Source organism: Diadema antillarum, unplaced genomic scaffold, assembly GCF_040938485.1.
Source record: "Diadema antillarum isolate AM-2024a unplaced genomic scaffold, OU_Dant_1.0 scf00000009, whole genome shotgun sequence".
NCBI classification, from domain to species: Eukaryota; Metazoa; Echinodermata; class Echinoidea; order Diadematoida; family Diadematidae; genus Diadema; species Diadema antillarum.
In genome coordinates this window covers 1,309,889-1,333,969 of record NW_027270898.1, presented here as the reverse complement: position 1 = coordinate 1,333,969, position 24,081 = coordinate 1,309,889, and the positions used below count along the sequence as shown (strand labels likewise).

Genomic DNA, 24,081 nt, shown 5'->3' with positions numbered 1-24,081 from the left:
TTCCCATCTCCTCATCCAGACCTCCTCCTCTTAATAGCCCACCATCCCCTTCTCCTCTCCCTCATCCTTCGTCATATCTTCCTCCTACTCCTCCTACTCCCCATTCTGTTCCTTCTGTCTCCTCCTCCTCCTCCTCCTACATTCCTTCTCTCCTTCTAATCCTATCCATCCCTCTTATCCTTCACCCCATCTCTATAAAATGTTATCACGACAAACTGATCCTTTCCACATTCTGCGCCTTCCTCTGCCTTGTGCCATAGTGGTGTGGGGAGCTGTTGGTTGAACTTTCGTCGGGCAGCCCGTTAATCTGTTTGGTGGGCGTCGATGGGGCAGATGTGGACTGCTGACTGAGACGACGCACAGCTAGCGGTACCGGTCTCTCCTGAGGCTGAAGCGAAGATTGGAGTAAGGTGAAATTGCATTGCATAAATTGACAAAGATGTATGAAAGTATGTGGTAATTCTGAGGATGCCAATTAAAACACATCTGAGCCCTAGAAACCATATTTCTGTGGATTGGTGCTATAACATTAATCGTTATATCATAATTTTACAACTACTATTAATGTTTCACGACATAAAGAATGAAAAACCAGATTTTTGTCAAAATAAGGCCTTTTGTTTTACATGACCATTTGTTTTGGTAGTAACACTGTAGTGGCAATATATTCTAGAAGACAAAAATTCAATTCTTTCTCTCCTAAATTAGCAAATGTTGTAAACTGCTTTCTGGTGTGTTCATGCTGCCTTAACGAATTTAGCAAAAACTATGATCTTTTTCTAAGATATGCAGTGACATTTAGAAATATAATTCAAAAGACAAGATGATAATTTCTAAGAGACAAAGAGAGATGACGGGGGAAAGGGCAGACAGGTAAGATTTGAATACTACCATCAAAAATTTGCTTGATTTAGAGGTGAGCATACAAGACAAAATTTCAAAAAAAAAAAGAAGAAAAGAAATGAAATATATAACGTATGCCTAAAATAGTGATATTTGGGCATTGATCAGCACATAGCATAGTAGTAATTTCACATTTATTAACCTATCTACATACATCATCATGCAACTATTACAACATCCTAAATGCCAGTTATTGTAAATCATGAATATTCCTAACTTTGTGATCATCATTCCATATATGAATATTCATAACATCATTGTCATTTTTCAATCTTGAATATTCATAACTTCATGGGAATCAATCAATATGAAGGGAGACAGAAATGATTGGAGTGGGGCATATTTAGCAACTCACAAGATGGTGCATAGTATAAACAAGTTTGTAAAAGGTGAAGACACTTGTTAAAATATACCTTAATCACTGCACCTGATCACAATCTCTCATAATTGGTACTGGTATAAAGGATACAGAACATTATATTTGTACAAACAACATTTGAGATTTGTGCTGGAACTGGCACTGCAAAGTATACTTTTGATTTTAAAAAATACACACAAAATATACAAGAGGCACATACCAGCATGGGCTTGTGTTTCTGGTAGTACCACCAAAATGCGTAGAAGCATATAAGGACAAAGATCAACTGTAGAAAAAAAAAGAAGAAAATGGGAGGAAAGGAATAAACATTATTTTCATCGCCACTGAGGACATAATATGCACATCATATTCAACGTGTTCATTCAGACTATATGGGGGAAAATTCTTTTTTATTTTTAAAGGACAAGTCCACCTTCATATACATAAGGATTGAGAGAATGCAGCAATATTAGTAGAACACATCAGTCAAAGTTTGAGGAAAATTGGACAATCGGTTCAAAAGTTACAAATATTTTAAGTATCTGCGCAGTCACTGCTCGAAGAGAAGACTACTATATAGTGTATGATGTCACATGCGTACAACTATATAACGAAAATAAAAAGAGAATTTCACAAAACTTTACTTTTTGAATAAAGTGCACATTTCTTCGACTTGCTACTGGCGTATGTTAACCCTAACTAGGCGGGGGGAGGGGGGGGGGGGGGGGGGGGGGTGGGGGGCCTCCGAGGCCCCCCTCTCGACGTTTCGCGCGATGTATCGCTATCGCGAAAAGCTATCGCCGCGACATTTCATGACTTTTTTCTTTCGAGTTTTCCGCATCTTTTGACACCAAATTTGCGATGCCCGGGCACGTGATTTCAAAGTTGCGCATAAATATGCACGTGCATGTCAGACCAAAAATTGCTCAAAAATGTGAATTCGTGTACAATTTCAATGCAAACTGTGTTTACAAGCAAATTTCATAAAAGCATGATTATTTTGGGGTTTTATTGATTAAAATCAATTAACAACATATTTTCGAAAAAACAAGGAAATACATAAGAAATTAAAAAAACAATAATATACTTAGGAAATTTTTTCTGATTGCACAATTTTTTTCTCTTACATTTGCTAAGGACACTAAAAAGAATATTTACATAAAAAATGTGCCTGTTTTGAGCTTCATTTAGTGATTTATTCCAAATTGGTTGATTTCATGCATCATTATGCATAAATTAGCATAATTTAGTGTAAATTATAATTTTGAAAAAATTAACTTCATGGTACTTTAAATTACATCATGGGGAATGTTTGTGCCAATTTTCGTCGCGATCGCGCGGTCGATGGCCGAGATCTGGAGGGGGGGGGGCATGGCAGGCCCCCCCGGCCTCTATCATCTACCTAGCCCGGCCTAGTTAGGGTTAAGGGAAATATTATTTCCCCTGCCTTCTGAAAGAGAGGAGTTGAGTGTTCTTTTGTTATGCGAGAAAAATGGAAATATGTTGAATTTTCTTTATTCTTTCTTTATATCGTTGTACTCATGTGACATCACAAGCTAAAGTAGTCTTTTCATCCAGCCGTGACTGAGCACAAACATAAAAAATTCATAACTTTTGAACGGATTGTCCGACTTTGCTCAAACTCTCACTGATGTATTCTGCTAATATTGCTGCATTCACTCAACTCACATGTCTATGAAGGTGAACTTGTCCTTTGAACTCTTTGTGTACCACGTTCCCCCGCACAACTCAGTAGATGGCGTGCCAATTTCACATATTTTGCTTGACCATATCCATATATCACAAAATGCCACCGTACAGTTAAAGCTTCACTCACGATTCCATTCCTCTCATACAGGTGTACTTATAGCTTGTATAGTATCATGATTGAATATCAAAGGGGTGTTGAATACCTATTGGATTGTTTAAGTTAATTCTAAGTTTTTGTCAATGTTTTGTGTCCGTACAAAAATTTAGGTGGTGGTCATTCTGACAGAAATATCATCAAAAATTTGTCATAAATGTTGCATCATAGCAAGCTTGTAATTTTCTCTACAACTTTGCTCATTGCATGGCCAGGATAACAAAAACATTAAATCTGTAAAAAAATACATGGATTTGAAAAAAAGAATGTTTTTCTAAAGCATGCCTGTGTTGCAGCTTAAGAATAATGTAGCACACAGGGAATTCACACGGAGGTATATGAAGAGTTAGTGGACTTGTTATTTTATGTAATGTTCTGATGCATAGAGGCATAACGGTCATGAAAAATGAGAGGAAAAAAAATAAGAAATTTCTATTGTAACAAGTCATGAGCTATCATTGAGTCTTTTTATGTCAATCTGCACATATCATGAGGAGAATTTTGGATTTATGCATCAAATAACAACATCCATAACAATTACAATGATAAAAGCAATGACACTGAAAATCAGATAATTATGATTGTGACACACATACTGTGACTTTACAACTACTATGTACTATTACTACTATTACTACCACTACCACTACCACTACCACTTCTACTACCACTACCACTACCACTACCACTTCTACTACCACTACTACTACCACTACCACTACCACTTCTACTACCACTACCACTACCACTACCACTTCTACTACCACTACCACTACCACTACCACTAACACTTCTACTACCACTACCACTACCACTAACACTTCTACTACCACTACCACTACCACTAACACTTCTACTACCACTACCACTACTACTACCACTACCACTACTACTACTCCTAGCAATTACATGTTAATAAAGCGTAATTACAGTATTTCCAATTAACTGGCTGGAGTTGCGATTACCTGAGCTGCCAGCCAGAGAAAGATGTTGATGAAGATTGTCTGCTGGAACATCTCCTGGCCATGTTTGATGCATGCCATCAGTTCAATCAGCGTGATTGCTCTGGGGAGGGAATCGGTGACCCATAAAAAACAGTTAAATCAAGTGAGACCCAACAATATGCCCAGGATATAATATGCCTTGTTATTTCATCAACCTTTGACATGTGTTGCTATGATCAAAGCAAATGCTGTTTATCACCTCTGCTGGCAGTGCTACCGCTACCAGCACCACTTTCATACCCTCACAGGGTGCTACAAACCCATATGGCCTGCTTGCCATGGGGCAACTAAAAATCACTCTTGATCAGGTAATACAAACGGGCGATGTACTGATAAAGTGGCATGAAATCTTCAACCAAATGGTTATATAATCTGTTATGTCCTGCCTTAATACCAGTATCATCTTCCAATCCTGGAGTACCATCATCATCATCATTATCATCACTATTGTCATCACTAGCATCATCATCTCCATCATCATCATCACTATCATCACTATCATCATCTTCAACATCATCACTATAACCATCACTATCATCATCTTCATCATCATCACAATCCTAATCACAATAATTTAATCAGTTAATCACTACAATGCATCACCATCATCATCATCATCATCATCATCATCACAATCACCATCTTCATCATTGCTAGAATGTATCATTATCATCTTTATCATCATTACTTTTATCATCACAATCATCATCTCCATCATTATCATTATCATCACTATCAATACTATCATCCTCATCCTCATCATCATAAAGAGCTGTTGTGGTTCCATGGATGAGACCACAGGCATTGTTCCTTAGCGGCAATATGTAAAACAAATGCATTCAATTCAATGTCAATCCTTATCTTCAAAATCAACCTTGTGCAGGTGACGTGCGTATCAAGTCATTTGAGCGAAGTTATCTTGCGAGGGAATCAGTCTAGAAGCATACATAGACTAGAACACAAGACTCTGGGGAAAACAATGGTTTTGGATCAGCAAAATGATAAGAATTATAAAGCGCATAATGATTAACAAACTTCTCCATGCGCTTGACATAATATATACAATCGATCATGACATGACATATACAATCATCAACACTTGAACATAATGAGGATTTATCACTAAAGTAATGCTAGTTTACTTACAGGAAAACCCACGTCTGTGTGCCAACTCTCTTGCAGTGTGGGTCAGTGATGTATGTGTAGTATTGCCTGTAGAAAAAAAAATGATAGGGAGAAAAACAAATGTGTGGTTAGAATGCTGAAATTTGTCACAAGAAGAGAAAAATGAAATGCGTATAAAATGTCACAGGGATATCAACCTTTCTGGCTCAGCCTCAAGATAAACTTGCTTAAGCTGCTTTTGCATAGTTCATGCCCTCTCTGTTGTTTTTTTTAGCTATGTGTTGATAATTTTCTGTAGAACCTTGAACATCTTAATAAGGTGGAGTTGATGCAGTTCAGATATCAGTACTGTACCATCACTGTCACTGTTATGATCACTATGGTATTAGGCAAAAACAGAGATACTATACATTTGATATTTAATACATTCTTGGCACACTTTTGAATGTTACCAGCCCAAGATTCTTTGCTACAAGCATGCTGTCATATACTTTTAATGATAATCTGAACACATTCCAGAAATTCCCACCTTTCCAAATATATAAAGAGAGCAAGAAGCAAATTAATGAAATATTTAAAGCATGAGAAAAGAATGTACATTTGTACTCATAAAAAACAAAACACAACAGAATAGGCACTGATGAATTTCATAAACAATATGGAAAAGCTGACCTTTTCCCTTTTTTCCTCAGTTCAGCTTTCTGTCATTATATGCCCCTAATTTCAACAGGGGAAACAGTCCACTTTAAATAAATCCCTTACCTAATAGTGGGAGCTGTAATTGCACATATGATAGTGATCCTAATAATGCCGATCATGTGGTCTGCTGGAAACACGTAAATCTGCTTCAGGAAGAACGTGTTTAACTCACACAGCTGTGAATGAAAACAAACCCAGAAAGAAATGGGAAAAGATGAATAAATATACAGAGGTGCACATTAAAGAGAATTAAAGCTGAAAAATCTTTTGTAACAAAAAATGTTTTTGTAACAGACAGAATTAATCCCTTAATTTCAAAAGAGGGACATTGCTCACAATAACCTTTACAGATTAGGTGACGGGATAATGTCACTGCCTTTTAAAATCACCCATTGGCCTCTTGCAAAAGTATCCACTGAATAGAGAATTTCATTATAACTTTGTCATATATAATTGTAAGAAGTACCGATTAGCATAATGAATATCAAAAAGTAACACTCAACAGAGCATGTTTTATCAATTTTCAACCAGAAACATCTCATTTTTGAATATGCATACACAAACTGGTGGGAGAGCTTTGAGGACGTGATGTCATTTCTCAAATCTGATTGGTACATGAGGTAGCAGTCAAGGTCATCTCATCATAAAAATTTGTTTGCTCCTTAACATTCCAAGATTCTTGTGTTCTAGGTCCGCTTTCAGTGAGACTTCCTCCTGTTAACTCTATATTTACTCTATATTCACTTCAGTCAGCAGGAGGACGGAGTGACATCTCCCTTTCACTTCCTACTGTTCTCTCTGCTCAATTTAATTTCATTCAGTCACGTTGAGATAGAGGGATATTTCCCTTTAAAGGGATGAGTTTTGGTTGAGATGGAGAATCAGATTTTAACTTTTTGGGAGATAATTAGAAAGCACTTATGAAATTAAATATTAAAAAATATACAATTTTAAGAGTAATCAAAAGTTTAATTGATGAAAATCTGTTTTGAAATGGCTGAGGTATCCAAAAACAAAGTAAAACAAAGGGGTCCTAATAAACAATGGGTCCCAATCTTTACAAGGACCTCTTTGTTTTTAGATATTTCAGCCATATCAAAACCACTTTTCATCAGTTTAATAAACTTTGAATTTCTCTTAGATTTGAATGCTCTTTCATATTTCAGGTTGTTTCTCATTTCTCACACAACAGTCAGAAACCTGAAGCCCCATCTCAACCAAAGACTATACCATCCCTTTCAGGCATCTGGGTGGAAAAAAAAGTCAACCTTCACCGTACCTGAACCACAAGCACCATGATGTAGACAGCTATAACCCGTTTCAGTGACGAGGTAGGCTCCAGCCAACGAACGCTGGTCCAGCTACAAATTGAGATACAAAGACAAAGGAGCTCATTACTTGACGATCAATAGCCACTTCATAGAGGGTCTCAAGTCAGTCATGAAACATAATGGCCAGAATTCATGAAGGTGGTTTAAATTTAAGCCATGGTTTACTTTCAATAGACCATGTTCTAAAATAAGCACTTAGGTATACCTTTGACATGCTCGTATCAATGCATGATTGTTACTGGACGTTTGTTGGCCTAAGCAATTTGTCAATCGTATTTACGTAAAAGAAATTTGCATAAACCATGCTGTAATTTTACAAACTTTCATGAATTTGGACCAATAGCCTTCAAAGAAGTTTCAAGATGAGCAATGTTTCAAATTCAACAAATCTGAGCTATATAATCCTAAATGCTACTAGACTTTGATATATATTATGTTAAAATAACGATGTGGAAATAAATGTCACTAAAAATGAAAGTTTGTTGAAACTGCTGCAAGAAACTAACAATCTGTTATTGACCAGTTTACAATCATCACATTTTTTTTATCATGTCAGAATAAACCATCTAGTAAAATATTCATCACCATGGCAATTTCGGTTAAAGACATCTTGATAGTGACAGCTGATTTTCAGAAATTTTCACTGTTATAGTGTATTTTCTCAGCCATTTAAACATCACATCACAGCTCAGATTAAAGTTCAACAGTGCAAAATGGGAAAATGGACATATGGATTATCTTTGGTGAAAAGATCCAATGAAAGTCTTGAGTGAAGGGCTCTGGGCTTGAAGTTTTTCTTATAATGGAAATACAAAGACAATGCCCATTATCGGAACTTACACAGGAGGTGAATTGATATGACATACAACTTTATGTCTTTCTTTTAATATCTCAGTAGGAAAGAGCTAATTTTCAATCAGCATATTCAAAGCAATTGCATGACCATTTGCCACATAGCAAGACTTTTGTGGTATAATGTACAAACAAGTGTAGCATAGCACAATAGGCACTTGGCAACAATTGCAAAATCTTTAAGGGGGGGGGGGGGGGGGGGTTAAACTAGAATAGTACAGGATGACAAGAGTTAACACAGGAAATTCAACCCCCCATCCATTGCTCTCACAATGTAGGGCCTACATACACCATGGTGATAAGGCTTTCATATGCAGGAAGTACTTCTTACAATGGCCACAGGATATTTACAGGAATCTTTTGTTGGCTTACCTTGCTGGAGTGAACTGGAGAACTGCTCGCTTGATCTTCCCTGAGGTAGATGGAATGTCTCTGGAATGCAAAAGAAGGAAATCAACAATGAACATTCCCTTGGCTTGGTGTATACCTTTCTTTTTTTTTTTCTTTCTCTTCTTTTTGGTCTTTCTTCTATTCTATCTATTTTGTTGCCACGCCACGAGCAGCTAGAGTTATCAGCCTATGCCTACAAACGTGTATACACACATTGCAGTACATGATATGTACCTGTAATGATAAAGTTCAACACAGATTTTGAACAAATGTGTCAGCCAACTGCATGCTACGGCACTGCAGATGAAAGATTTACTATGCCCAGAAACACAATACTTAAGTTATTAATATGTGTTATCAGACAATCAAAACTTACCAGGCATATTGGAAAACAATATAAAATGGCTTTGATGGAATTTTGAGATAGTAATTGCATCATCAAAGCTTCAGGAAGAGAAAGACAGGGTCATATGAAATGTTACGTCACAAACACCTAAGCAGTCTTAACCCTTTGGCCCGAATTCACGCAGGTGGTACAATTGAAACCATGGTTTAAGCCATGGACAATTTGTATGGAGCGCCAAGTGTCGCATGGCCTATTTCGTTACAAAATCAGTCATTTCGTCAACAAAATTATAATTTCGTAACGAAATGACAACATTTCGTAGACGAAATGATCATTTTGTAATGAAATGACAACATTTCGTCATTTCGTCATTTCGTCATTTCGACATTTCGTTATCGAAATTACTGATTTCGTAACGAAATAGGCCATGCGACACTTGGCGCTCCATACAAATTGTAAATGGTTTAAACCATGGTTTCAATTGTACCACCTTCGTGAATTCGGGCCTTTGAGTACTTTCAGTGCAAATGGGCATAGGATCCCCCTAAAAAAAATAAAAAATAAAAAAATAAAAAATAAATCATACACACTGTCCAATGTCCCTGGCACAGAAAGGGTTAAAATTTATCACATCCAATACTGTAAAAGTGGAAATTTTCGCGGTGTTGAAATTTTCGCGCATTTTGCGCAACCAGAAACTAGCGCGAAAATAAAAGCACGCAAATATTTTTGCTTGCCATGTGTTCCTGTGCGTGATGTCTTGATTCTGCGGAATTAAAAACACGCGAAACTCTTCTCACTCGGCCAAGTGCGAAAAATTAGTTGTGTGAAAATATCCACTTTTACAGTATAGGCTGCAGGTATGCTATCTTTCACTGAATCCTATAGCACAAGTGAAACTATACCCATTCATCAACAAGGAAATACTACAATTTTCATAGCGCCAGTCATTATAATAATAATAATAATAATGATAATAATAATAATAATAATAATAAAAATCAACATTTATATACCGCGCTTTAATACACAGTTTCAAAGCGCCTTATATGTATCATAATTATACCAAAACATGCAAAACATGCAAAACATAATTACAAAATCGTATCATATAATTACAGTGTATGACCTTTTTTGAACACTACTTCAGGGATACCAACCTTTGCATATAATAACACTGCGATGAACAGTGAAAACAATATTGTAACATCACATATGTTCGCACGAGTAATTTTTCATGCTCAGCTGAGTATTCAGATGAATTTCACATTTTTTTCATTCCGTGGAATCAAGACATTACATAGTGGTAAGTATAGCAAGAAGACTTATTTTCATGCTTTTATTTTCATGCTAGTTTCTGGTTCCGCAAAATGTGCGCAAATTTCCACATTTTTAAAATTTCCATTTTTACAGTATTCTGAAGGCAAATATAGTACACATTTTGACAAGGATATGGGAAAATTGCACATATCCAGTGTACTATCAGATATCAGCAGAAAATCACACATATGTTCTCATCTTGGATGAAAAATATTTTCACGGCATGAAATTTTTGTGAATTGGAGCTGACGGCCTTTTTCGCAGCATGAAATTTTCGCGAGTTGCCTCTAACATTCAATGCGTATAGTGTAGACAAGAACTTCCATGTGCATTTTAATTTTGTGAATCTTGGCTCTCGTGAAATTCGCGAAAGAAATTAAAATGCACACGAACATTCCTCGTTTTACAGTGTGAGACAATAACACACAAACATACTTGTTGACGGCTCTTCTAGGTGTCGTGATTACAGCAAAGCAAAATGACAGCACTCACCTGATGCTCTCCCACTGAAACTCGGTCATCTCCAGCCGCTTGCAGAGTTTCATCCCAAGCCAGATGCCGAGACCGTTGCAGACGAGGACGTCGAGGACGATGGAGTCCCACCAGCACTCGGCAAAGTTGGCCTGGAGGTGGATGAAGAAGAGCTAAGGAGAGAAGAGAAACAAGACGTGGAATTTATCAACGATTAATATCCACAAGGAAGACCACCCAAGAGATGGACAGACTGTGTAAAAACAGGCTGAAGGAGCAAACGAATATGTGCTCACTAGTAGAAGCCAGTCATCTAGCCAGCGACCGCCAAGAATGGCGGGACATCAAGAAGCGGATGCCACCACTCAACCCTTTGTAGGAGCCAAAGGCGTAAGTCAAGGTAAGTCAACATCCATGTACACCCAGTGGACAACAGTTTGAAAGTAATGAACCCTCAGCCTAACACATTTATGTTTGGTTTAAATAGGTCCTTTACAACATAGCATCATAACAGGCAGGAGTTACAAGTGTTTCTGTCAACCAATAGGAGTATCATGAAAGTAATAATACACAATTCCAAAGAAATCAAGGTAAGGCCTATGTGGTAATCCACAAATGCAGTAACGCTGACGGCACCCTTCATTCAGTGAGGAGGCATAAAAATGGGGCTCAGGTGTCATGTACTCCCTTGAGTGTTCTTGGGACGGGGTTTTCTTAACAAACAGTGAAAGAATGTTTCAGAAAGACCTCATATTTCCTTTAAGATGGAAACAATTTCATACAAGTATTCAAATATTGGACTGTTCCTTTTCTTTTTCCATTGTTTGTTTCCTCCAGTCAAAATTGGGCAAACTTTGATATCTAGGCTCATGTCCACTCTTTGGCTTGTACACAGTATTCCCCTCACCATAAATTGACCTCTGACCCTGCAGCAAATGACCTTTCACCCCTCCCAGCCCCACATACCTCTGTGATCTCCCAGGTGATGCTGATGATCCAGCAGAGGATGGGGCTGCGAATCAGGAGCGCCTTGAGCATCCATCCGCCAAAATGGCACAGGGAGTACCAGTCGAAGGAGCCCCAGATGCGCTCGAACGTGACGTCCGAGCAGTTCACCGCGTACTCCTGTAGAGAAGGAAAAGATATCACTTTTTGTTTTCTCTCAACAAACCACATTTGTTCTAAAAGCAATTTATTACAACAGTACAGTGTAAGTATTGTTCAGAGTTTTCATATTTAATAATACTTAACACTGATAATACTGATCAACATTTACTTACATTGGTTTTTTGCAATCCCTAACTCTCATCTTTTAACTATTTTGAAGCACTACAAGTAAAACTGGGTTTTTGTTTTATCTGCAAATGGTAAATAATACCTTTAGCTCCAGTGTAGAAGTCAAGCGATATATTGTAAACTCTTTCTTCTAAAATGGCAATATTGGTACAATTGTACACTACCTGCATTTATGCACTGGCATAGAGTTTATAAAGTGTATGGCCACTTAAGGACAGCTTATGATATCAAGAAAAAAAATGCACCACAGCACTGAAGTTTTGAATGGCCTAGAGGCAAAAGCATGACTGCAACTTGCACAAACAAAGATCTACAGTGACACTTAAATTGTTACACAAAGACATGCAATTTGTAACATGGTATTCACTGTTTTTGGCTATACGGTACCCTTTAAGAGGACAAACAGTACAGTGCATACATACACACACATACAGAAACCGGGAGTTAGCCAAGAGCCTTATGCAAGGTCTGAAGCCTACCTCCCCCCCCCCCCCCCCCCCCCCCAATCAACAGTGGCGTATCTAGGGAAAACGGCGCCCGGGGCAAGCGCGCAAATTGCGCCCCTAATTTCTGAAAAGGACTAGTGTTCAACCCCAACCCGATCCCGTTAGGGACTTTAAGCAAAGTCCACATGATATGCTTTTCAAGCCCTTAAAAGGGGTCTTTTGAGGGTGATTTAAATGTAATGAATTTTGATAAATTTTGGCGAGCGAGCGCAGCGAGCGAGCCGAAAATTTTTGTATTTCAGCTGACAAAACATGGAATTCTTGTCATTTTTTGCTTATCAAATCTTACAATAACTAATCAAGATAGTGACGGCATTATAGATAACGATTTATCTATACCAAGAACCTGAGTACTTTAAAAAATATTCTAAATCAGGGGGGCATTTCATGAAGCATTTTGTCCGACAACTTGTCGGACAAAATTTGCTTTCAGCCAATCAGAAGCAAGGATTTCAGTAGCTTTTAACAGTTTGTCAGACGAGATATCTGACAAATTGCTTCATGAAATGCCCCCATGTACGCGCGAGTGAGCCGAAATTTTGTACATTTCCGCGTCATCATCACGTTTTGTTCTTATCTCCTTTTTGTTTTGATAAATTTTGGCGAGCGAGCGCAGCGAGCGAGCCGAAAATTTTTGTTTTTCAGCTTATAAAACATGGAACTCTTGTCAGTTTTTGCTTATCAAATCTTACAATTCTAATCAAGATATAGTGACGGCCTTATAGATAACGTTTTTTACCAACAAACTGAAGACTTGAAAAAATACTCTAAATTAGTACGAGCGAGTGAGCCGAAATTTGTATATTTTCGCGTCATCATCACGTTTTGTTCTTATCTCCTTTTTGTTTTGATAAATTTTGGCGAGCGAGCGCAGCGAGCGAGCCGAAAATTTTTGTATTTCAGCTTACAAAACATGGAACTCTTGTCAGTTTTTGCTTATCAAATCTTACAATTCTAATCAAGATATACAGTAGTGACGGCCTTATAGATAACGATTTTTACCAACAAACTGAAGACTTGAAAAAATACTTTAAATTAGTACGAGCGAGTGAGCCGAAATTTGTATATTTCCGCGTCATCATCACGTTTTGTTCTTATCTCCTTTTTGTTTTGATAAATTTTGGCGAGCGAGCGCAGCGAGCGAGTCGAAAACTTTTGTATTTCAGCTTACAAAACATGGAACTCTTGTCATTTTTTGCTTATCAAATCTTACAATTCTAATCAAGATATAGTGACGGGATTGTAGATAACGATTTTTGCCAACAAACTGAGGACTTGAAGAAATACTCTAAATTAGTACGAGCGATTGAGCCGAAATTTGTTATTTCCACGTCATCATTACGTTTTGTTCTTACCTTGTTTGATTTTTTTGGCGCCTCCCCCCCCCCCCCCCGTATTTTCGAAACCGTTGGCGCCTTCTTTTGAATCAATTGGCGATCGCTTCAGAACGAAAGAAATTGCAGCCGCTGCTCCGTGAAACATTTTGCCTGCTAAACATAAAATGACATGTGTGAACACAATAGACATTGTCATTTTGTCCGCGCCATCATCACATTTTGTTCTCACCTTCTTCTATGTAAAATTTAGAGAGCGAGCGCAGCGAGCGAGCCGAAAATTGTTGTATTTCAGCTTACATAACATGGAATTCTTGTGTGAACACAATAAACATTGTCATTTTGTCCGAGTCATCATTATGGTTTGTTTTTATCTTTTTTTGATTTGGTTTTCTGCCCCCCCCCCATTCTTCCTCCCCCCCCCCCCCCTTTCCGGTGAGTTGTTTCTTCTTCTTCTTCTTCTTCTTTTTTTCCCCTTTTTTCTTCCTATTTTCTTTTTTTTTTCTTCTTCTTTTTCTTCTTCTTTTTTTTTTTTGCGCCCCCAAGGAGTGGCGCCCGGGGCACGTGCCCCCCTTGCCCCCCCCAGATACGCCACTGTCTACCCTCCATTACACATGGCTGGTGGGTAGCATGACATAAGCAATGTACAGCAATGGGTGGGTGATAAGCTTGTTTACATTCATAGGTGTCTCATAATGCCATCACTCAGCCTGACCAAGCTACCAGTCTCCATACCGTGGAGGTCATGGTGTGATTAAAACCAGAAGTCATGTTGACATTTAGGAGTGAAATAAATGCCACAGGCCTCTAATATACCTGCAGATAAATCATCACGCAATATCCACCTTCATTTCAAGAAACTAACATTAAAACTACATTTAATGACTTCAAATATTATATACACCAAATGTTCCTTCATGTAATAAAACAAATTCAAACAAGAGCAAACACTGGCATATCATACCAGTATTTATCATCGCAAACCAAGTGCACCAAAGTATCCAAGTCACATTCACAGGTCACAGGATGCTGACAATATCGCAGGGCTGGCTATTACAACGTTGTATGTGTACGCATTCACACATCAAGGTACTGTATACGCCAGTATTCAGTGAGTCTAAATCTTTGCGGATCGGGACTTCCAGACAATTTCGTGAGTGGTTTAATTCGCAATTGAGGAGTACAGTACATGTACCTAACGAAGAAATGTATGCATACATGTCACATTCATGTCATGATGAGAGTTAATATTTTTGCATGTTTTTAAATTCACGAATAGCACCAAACTCGCAAAATTCGGAAAAACAAAAACCTCAGGAAATATTTGGCGTGTACAGTATACATGCATTCTCTTGTCAGTGCAAGATATGGCAATGGCGTCAGGGCAGTGAGCTAGCTCAGTCTGTAGCGCGTCTGCCTCCATATCCAATGGACCTGGGTTCGATTCCCCACGTCTCACAGAGCAATGTTGCGTGTAATCATACCATCCCCTGTAGTAACATGCAAGACACTCCTCAGATAGGACATAAAATGGAGGTCCCGTGTCACAACTCGTCACAACTCGTGCACATAAAAGATCCCGCTTCATCTATTCATCGCAAAGAGCAGGGTGTTTAACCCGGTGAAGTGGTCCCTCCTCACATCCAACGGGACCCCATGGAAGACCATCTTAGTGTATACAGGGTGGCCCAAAAAGAACGGAACACCTAAGATTCTTAATTTTAGCAATATTGTTCCTAATATGTCATTATTTTGTATACTATTGGAAAGGCCATTCTTTTTCCAAAAGAATGACACCAAGTTCTTTAATTTTGGTTGATGCATCATGGTTTTAGGACCATTTTTATCAACCCTTGCAATTTTCAAAATGTGGTCATTTAGCACTCTCAGAGACACCGAAATCAGCGAGAATCCGGCTTGCCATAGAAGCAGTAACGTTCACAATGTGTGGATTGTGGCTGTCATTGTCCGTTACCATTGTGAATGAGACGACCTGACGACAATAACACTGTCCACCCCACATTCCGCACATTGCGAACGCTACTATTTCTACGGTAAGCCGAATTCTCACTGGTTTCTGTATCTCTGAGAGTGCAAAATGATCACATTTTGAATATTGCAAGGGTTCACAAAAATGGGCCTCAAATCGTAACACATTAACTGAAATGAAAGAGTCTGGTGTCATTCTCTTGGAAAAGGAATGGCCTTTCTAATAGTATGCAACATGATGACATATTTGCAACGATATTGCTGAAATTAAAGATCTTAGCCGTTCCGTTCTTTTTGGGCCACCCTGTATAGCTGAATATGGGCTATCCAGCCATCTTCTCAGATGAAAAATGAAACAATGAAACAAAAGATATTCAGGGAGCTTCTTGCAGCTAATCAGGGAGATTAACAGGTCTGGTACACCAGGTTCCAAGACATTTGCTTAGCTGCGACAATTGCTCCCAATGAAATATCTGCATGCAGAGTCAAACATAAATTCTACCCACAAATATAACCCTAGCCCTAAACCTAATCTTCACATCAAACTAAACCTAAAACCCTATCACAACCCTAACCGTAAGGCCCCAGTCACATATAAACACGGATCCCCAAGGATCTACATGATGACCCAGGGAGATCAGGGATAGTTTCGACCTCAATGGAGCATCGACGGTGTTGGTATGACTGTACACACGGTATCAACACGGCAGCTACACTGATAGGGCCGGAAGAGCTTGGTGTCTACAGGGACAAACATGGCATCTACACTGATCAACACGGCAGGCTACACGGCAGCCACACGAACCATCCCAGATTGCACTGCCAACATGGCAGTCTCTGGATGACGCAGGATGTTTTTGACCTCCAAAAGTTGCTGTGCTGGCCTCTCGGATGTCCAAGGATGCTCAAGGTATCAACACGGATCTCTCCCCGGATCACCCGGATCAGATCCCGAGTGATCTGGCATGTCCATGTGACTGGGGCTTAACTTTTAAGTCCTTGGAGAAAATAAGACTGGAGCAACGGTCACAGGAGTAAACGTGTCATTGTCCTGTCCATGCCGTGCTCACCTTCTCATGGAGGTAATACTCCTGGAGGTCCGGGTAGAGCCAGATGAGGATGCGCCTGACGTCCTCGTAGGTCTGGAAGAGGAAGAAGATGAGGACCAGGAGGTACAGGACACTGACGCCTGGATGAATGGGAGGGGGGAAAAAACAAAACAACACAAAATGTAAAGTTACTACAAGTCAACAAACTGTGAACAGTCCATCATCTCAGCACACATTCAACATTTGATCTCTAATCACCACAGTCAGTTGTAGCGTGAGACAGAGAGAGAGTAAGACAAAGAGAGCTGCATGCTGTCAAAATGAAAGGGAATAAAAAAGGATGAATTTTTACCTCATGTTTTTATTTGATGGTCTTTGCAAGTATTCCTTTTCTGTTTGATTCCCAGTAAACTACAGCTGGGTGACAAGGGAAATCTGATATGGCAGAGAAGACACAGGGAGAACTAATTCTACAAAATTCTTTCTTTATTTTCTTTCTTTTCTTTAAATTCTTTTGCTTATTTCAAGCACAACTCTTCCGTTTCAATACAATACAATATCATGCAATACATGTATGTTCAATACAATATACTGTAAATTTTCGCAGTGTCGAAATTTTCGCCCATTTCGCGCAACCAGAAACTAGCGCGAAATTAAAAGCATGTGAATATTTTTGCATGCCACAAGTTCCAGTACTTACTGTCTTGATTCCACTGAATTAAAATCAAGCGAAACTCTTCTTACCAGGCCGACCGCAAAAAATTAGTCCCGCAAAAATATCCACTTTTACAGTAATACAATTGAAGTTTAGAATGCTCTTCCTTCAAGGCTCAGAGTGTTTGATATAAAATCACAGAAATATACAATGTATTTAAATTTAGACCGATAATCTTACCAAATACAACTCTCCAGATGGCAGGATGAGGTCGTGTGAAAGGTCCTGAGTGGAAAGAGAAAGTGATCAAGGGGACAAAATTAACAATTATTTCAAACACAATGAACATCAAATGCACAAATCATCACTTCTCTCTTGCTATATATAATATTTTGGCAATGCAGATAACTTTCTGAGAGTTGCTCACTACTGTTATCAGCTAAGATTTCCTTCTTTATTGGTAAGAAGAAGAAAATACCAATTGATGTATCTCATCATATCACATCACAGATATCTAGGCAACCAAGTTTCTTCTTGACCCATTTAAATTGCAAAACTTCAGCACTAGAGATTTTACCGACAGGTGAAATACCGTACAATAAAGACACAAACACCAAAGCAAAGCAAAACATTGATGATACAACATTACAGCAACAAAATAAAAAGTGAAAAAAAAAATATTAAACTCACCATTTGGGAATGCCAAGATACTGATGATCAAGAAGTAAAAGACAGCACAGCAGATCCCACGATATACATTATGCTCGGTGCTTTCACTGGATCTACCAACATAGCACAGGAATATTGAATTTGGTAAAGATTTCCATTCATGACTCTTGTTCAAAGTGCCTCCCCCCTCAATTTTCTCAGTTACTCTGGCCAGTCACACACATGTAGAATATGCATTTTGTAGTAGAATGCTGATTTTGTCAAAGTTTGCCTCAAACTACCAGTGCAAGAATGTGTGCAGTGCCCACCAAGGGTTCTTGTTTTCAGTGTCAGTTCACTTCACTCAGTCTCTTGAATAATCCATAAACATGTCATATTTTCATCTTGTTATATACATTGGGGTCACACTTACAGTTTTCTGAACAGGTGGATGACACATGATGATAGGAAGTGATCATTTCAACTCTCTGATTTAAAACTATTGGCAGAAGATCAGAATACAAAATTGGGATTAATGCTGAAAAGTTCCTGTTCATTACACATATTGGGCCGGATGCATAAATGCTAGCAATTGCTTGTGCTAGCCTTTTACTCGAATCCGTATGCATAAAAACAAGCAATTGCTTGCGAGCAGAAGCTCTTGCTAGCAAGTACAAGCAATTGCTTGCTGTCCGCAAGCAATTGCTTAGAGACCAAGCATTTGCTTAAAAACGTATGTATTAAAACATACCTTTTGCTAGTTCTTGCTAGCAATTGCTTACGATTTTCCAAGCTCTGTAAAATGAGCTTGAGCTTTTGCTTATCTGGGACGTTCCCTTTTAAGTATCATTTTCATATTCATGGAAGAAAGACAACAATTGTGAAGGAGTGGTATAAATCTACAAGAAATTACTCTTAAGTAGAGTAAGAAATTTTTCATTTCAACAACGGGAATGTCCAGTGGTTAGCACGCAAAATTTGATGAAAAACAGGTAGGATGTCTCACTTCGGTGGAGAGCAAGGAGACGTCTCTCCACGTGCGATCTGGCAGATGCGGGCTATTGTAAGCAGTGGTGGGAATCAGCCAGTAATACGCGTGTGTGTATAGTTGTATGTGTGTGCGTCTGTGTGTGCATTTATGAGTGTCATTTCATAGCTCTTCTGCTATGTCAGGAAATGTTTCCGCACACACATGCCCTTTCAAATGCATGCTGCCACACTCGCCTTTGTTCTTGTGTTCGCACAGGTGTGACGCTATTGTTCGAACCCTAAGCAATTGCTTGCTGAATGCAAGCAAAAGGTATGTGCACAAGCAAAAGATTATATGCATATAATGTATTTAAGCAATTGCTTGAGCTACACCTTTTGCTAGACGAGCTTGTGCTTTTGCTTGAAGCAATTGCTTACAAGCAATTGCTTGTTTTATGCATTCGGCCCAATGTGTGAAGACGGTACAATGTACAGTACATATTGTTCACATCCTGGCAGTGGCCTAGCCTTCCAGCGTTGGCCGTTACAAAATATCAATATCTGGATACTAATACGCCATCATCACTTTACCTGGTCTTCACCTGTTTGTTACTGTACCTTTTCCCCTCAATCAGCCTTTCCCTATATCTGTAATCTATCTGACTCTGTCTATTCATTCTTCCATAAATAGACGAAGAAATTAAAGCAAACCACCCATTATTTGACCATAAACGCTGTCGAAAATTTGACTGCCAGACACATGTAAAAAATGTCATGCTTTTGCACGCAGGCGAATTTTGGAATGGGAGGTCAAACCTTGGACATAATTGGTGCAGGTTTTTTATGTTCCGTGATCCTCAATGCTCTGAGTTTAAAATAGATAGAGATATCGCACCACCACTAGGCACCTACATGTGTATAGTTTATGACGACAGACTGACTAAAGATGTCTACCGAGCGTATCTTTGATTGTGAGGACAATTTGCAGCTTGAGAAGAATCCCCCCCCCCCCCACTTTTTGTGGACCATACAAAGGAATACATAAGGTGTCATCATTTTGGACCCCTCACTTTTTTTAACCCGGAAGTACGTACCAGTTAGGTACAGTAAGTGGCACTATTAAAAAGAAATAGATAGAGATCTTGAGTGTGAGCGCAGTAAGGTATTGTTTTTGCGCTGAAGACCCTTTTTTTCTTTAATTGCCTGTCAGCTGAAGAAACCCGGAAGTGGAAGGGAAGAGATGAGCTGAAGACCTTTTCATTTTCTTTTTTTTTTTTTTTTTTTTTTTGCTTGTTAGCTCATGAAACCCGGAAGGCGGAAGTGCCCCCCCCCCCCCCACACACACACACACACTTTTCAAAATGCTCCGCCGGCCCTACCTAGAAAGCAAACAGCATAATGGCTAATGCATGCCATCCACATCTGCACTTGTGTATACATAATGTAGGTTCACGAACCCCTTATTATTTCCAATGGGCAATGCCCAAGCCAACGGCCTTCATTTTCACAAAATCAACTGTCGGTCTGTGATAGTGTGACTGCATGGCCATCTGCTCGGTGGAGTCCCCGGGACATAAAATGCACACAAAAGATGGTCACGCACACTAACGCCCACTTTCTGAAACAAGTCTTGCATCAATTGCAACCCAGCCAGGCAGGCAGGCTCCAACTCAGTCCGGGAAACCCGCTCATGAGGACCGCCCCCGCGTATGAGGATGGTCCCTCCTCATGAGGACCTCCCCCCGCCTCATGAGGCCCCCCGGGGAACGCCTCATGAGGCCCCCCATTCACTTCTTATTCATCTCACATCTGACGTACAAATTGTCGCAACTTTGCACGGTGATTTTTTGTTACACACTCATGTCCACTATCCATGATGAAAAGAAGAAAAAAATCCTGTCTGTTTTTTTTTTCAAAAATCGAGTTTTAATCAACCGATGCAGAGCGCCCATCAAAACACGGGCGCCAGCGCGTTCGCACAATGCAAGACTGCCGCACCTAGCGGCCTGATCCAACTAAATATTTTCGATGCTTTTTTCTGCGGCTCTCACCTCTCCGCGCACGAATCAGCCTCGTGAAGCTGAAGTCTGACATCTTTTTACACAAATTCGTAACGAGAAAAATTAAATCAGTACTAACCTGATCTTGTCCATATATTCCAAATTACTATTCCACACTGATAGAGTAGGTGGGTAGATGACATACAATGTACTCCAGTTTGTTAGCAAAATAATCACTTTGTAGGTATGACGAGTTCACTTTCTTCGTCAATTCCGCCCACGATTCCGCCGCCCGCTTACCGTTTGGGCGCTTTCTCTGGAATCATCCCGCGACGCGACGTACGTCGCATCACATCACGCATCCAGCACATACCAGTCTGGTATGTGCTGGATGCGTGATGTGATGCGACGTACGTCGCGTCGCGGGATGATTCCAGAAAAAGCGCCCAAACGGCGGAATCGTGGGCGGAATTGACGAAGAAAGTGAACTCGTCATACCTACAAAGTGATTATTTTGCTAACAAACTGGAGTATGTCATCTACCCACCTACTCTATCAGTGTGGAATAGTAATTTGGAATATATGGACAAGATCAGGTTAGTACTGTTCTAATTTTTCTCGTTACGAATTTGTGTAAAAAGATGTCAGACTTCAGCTTCACGAGGCTGATTCGTGCGCGGAGAGGTGAGAGCAGCAGAAAAAAGCATCGAAAATATTTAGTCGGATCAGGCCGCTAGGTGCGGCAGTCTTGCATTGTGCGAACGCGCTGGCGCCCGTGTTTTGATGGGCGCTCTGCATTGGTTGATTAAAACTCGATTTTTGAAAAAAAAAAACAGACAGGATTTTTTCTTCTTTTCATCATGGATAGTGGACATGTGTGTGTAACAAAAAATCACCGTGCAAAGTTGCGACAATTTGTACGTCAGATGTGAGATGAATAAGAAGTGAATGGGGGGCCTCATGAGGCGTTCCCCGGGGGGCCTCATGAGGCGGGGGGAGGTCCTCATGAGGAGGGACCATCCTCGTACGCGGGGGCGGTCCTCATGAGCGGGTTTCCCGGACTGAACTGTTTAAATTTCCACTTAGAAATCTAATCTACGCTTGTGGCTATCATCACACAGTCAGCTTTACGTCCCATGCATGCAAACTCATCTGGTTTCGTTGCTGGCTCTACGACTACGAGTTTACAACGACACAGCACAGCTTTGATACTTCAATGTAGCATGGGGCAAGACACCGGTTAGCTCAGCACACCACCGGTACGGCCATCTGCTCACGGGTCAGTTCAGGCGTACAAGTCTTTACCGAGCCGCAGACATCGGCCACACCTACTACCCGAAAGATACACGTGTGAAACGAAACGAGGGTCGATGCGATGTCATACTTACCCAGTAAACGCGAAATAAAACGTCCCGATCACAGCAACCAGAAGCAGCGTCAATGTATGGGGTTTGTAGAAAAACTCCAGAGTTATATCTTCCACTTCTTGCTCGTTGATGTAGCGAAAGTGATCGCTCATCTCCGAATTTGAACGCTTGTGCCCTCTTTTCGCCATTTCCAGACTGTTCTCATAATAACCACGCGACACACACGTACATCCACATATCATCACAACCAAAGATGATAGAGCGCCTCGCAGATCGCGCGCACTGCACAACTAAAACTACAATCCGCGCTCCGCCGCGCCCTCGCGTACGTTGCGTCGTGCCATCCTTGTCACCGAGCTCGAGTTGTTCTGCTAGCATTTCTTTTGCACTAGCACTCGGTTGAATCCGCGCACGAGCGACCGATTACTAGTATAATAACTTAATACAAAAACAAAAAAACAACAACAAAAACATGAGGCGCTCGTTGTCGCTACGCACCAATGAGCACACGGCTCGTCTAGTTAGTCATGTTAGTAAAAAACAACACAAGCAACAATACATGGCACATGACAGGTGTACGGATTTTATCACATCCTCGGCCTTTGTAAAGTCATTCGTTGGTGCTCGGTTGAACCCACAAGAAATGTCCACAAATGTAGAAACGCCAACTGATGTAAAACGGCATATAAAACATTAATAACAAATGTAGATACACTAACCACAAAAAAAACACAACAACAACGTAATGTAGATTAGAAATCGCCCACAAATGTACAAGACATCACCCATAATTATGTAGAAACGAACAGCGCCTTTTATGGGGTGCTGAACACGAATTCTAACAACAGCAAGCCAAAACTTTGATAACTAAACTGGTCCTAATATATTATAAACCACCCTATCTACATGTATAGTGGCCATTTTAAATTCAAAATGGTGCCTGAAGACAATGCCAGAAAAAAAAATGCATGTAGTCAAAGTTTGTTTTTTTTTTTTTCGTCTGATTCAGCACCCCGAAATTTACCAAGTTAGCTAGAAATAAGATATGGCGGGAAATATCACGGGATTCCATTTTTCGACATAGCTGAATGTACTGTTTATAACATGCTACAGGTGCTAATCATACGGTACAATTAGGGCCCATTAAAGGGGGAGGACTGTTAAACTCACAAATACACAAACGCCAACAAATGTATTGACGCCCACTAAAATAATGTAGAAATACAGCAACCTCAATGTACAAAATCGCCCAAATCATGTAGAAATTGGACAGCACCCACATGTTGAGAAACCAGGGGCGGATCCAGAAATTCCGTAAAGGGGAGGCGCCTTTGCGAAATTAAAGGGGGCGCAGGCACCTCTCCCCTATTTTCTTTTTCTTTTTATTTCTTTTGTTTTAACCAAAAAATAAAGAGGGGGCGCGCGCCCGGTGAGCCCTCCTCTGGATCCGCCGCTGGAAAGTAAACGCCCAAAAATGTAGAAATAATTTGCAAATCTCGTGCACAAAAAGTAATGTACAAACGGTAAATTGATTACTAGTATTGGCTTTTGTTGATAGACGTATAGGCCCTACCTGTAGATAACGTAAAAATACATGTATGCTGT

The 24,081-nt window shown here is 39.7% G+C and overlaps 1 protein-coding gene across 1 annotated transcript; it reads right to left on the bottom strand.

The window, feature by feature from the left end:
- Positions 1 to 205: 205 nt before the first annotated feature.
- Positions 206 to 22,664, bottom strand: LOC139719674 (phosphatidylserine synthase 1-like). Its single transcript, XM_071631076.1, has 13 exons — positions 22,498 to 22,664; positions 18,183 to 18,274; positions 17,733 to 17,777; positions 16,859 to 16,977; positions 11,630 to 11,788; positions 10,685 to 10,836; positions 8,509 to 8,568; positions 7,233 to 7,314; positions 6,017 to 6,129; positions 5,276 to 5,341; positions 4,091 to 4,190; positions 1,482 to 1,547; positions 206 to 388 (listed from the first exon to the last, which is right to left on the bottom strand). Exons 1-13 carry the CDS (start codon positions 22,662 to 22,664, stop codon positions 206 to 208), a joined length of 1,404 nt encoding a protein of 467 aa, XP_071487177.1.
- Positions 22,665 to 24,081: the final 1,417 nt, after the last annotated feature.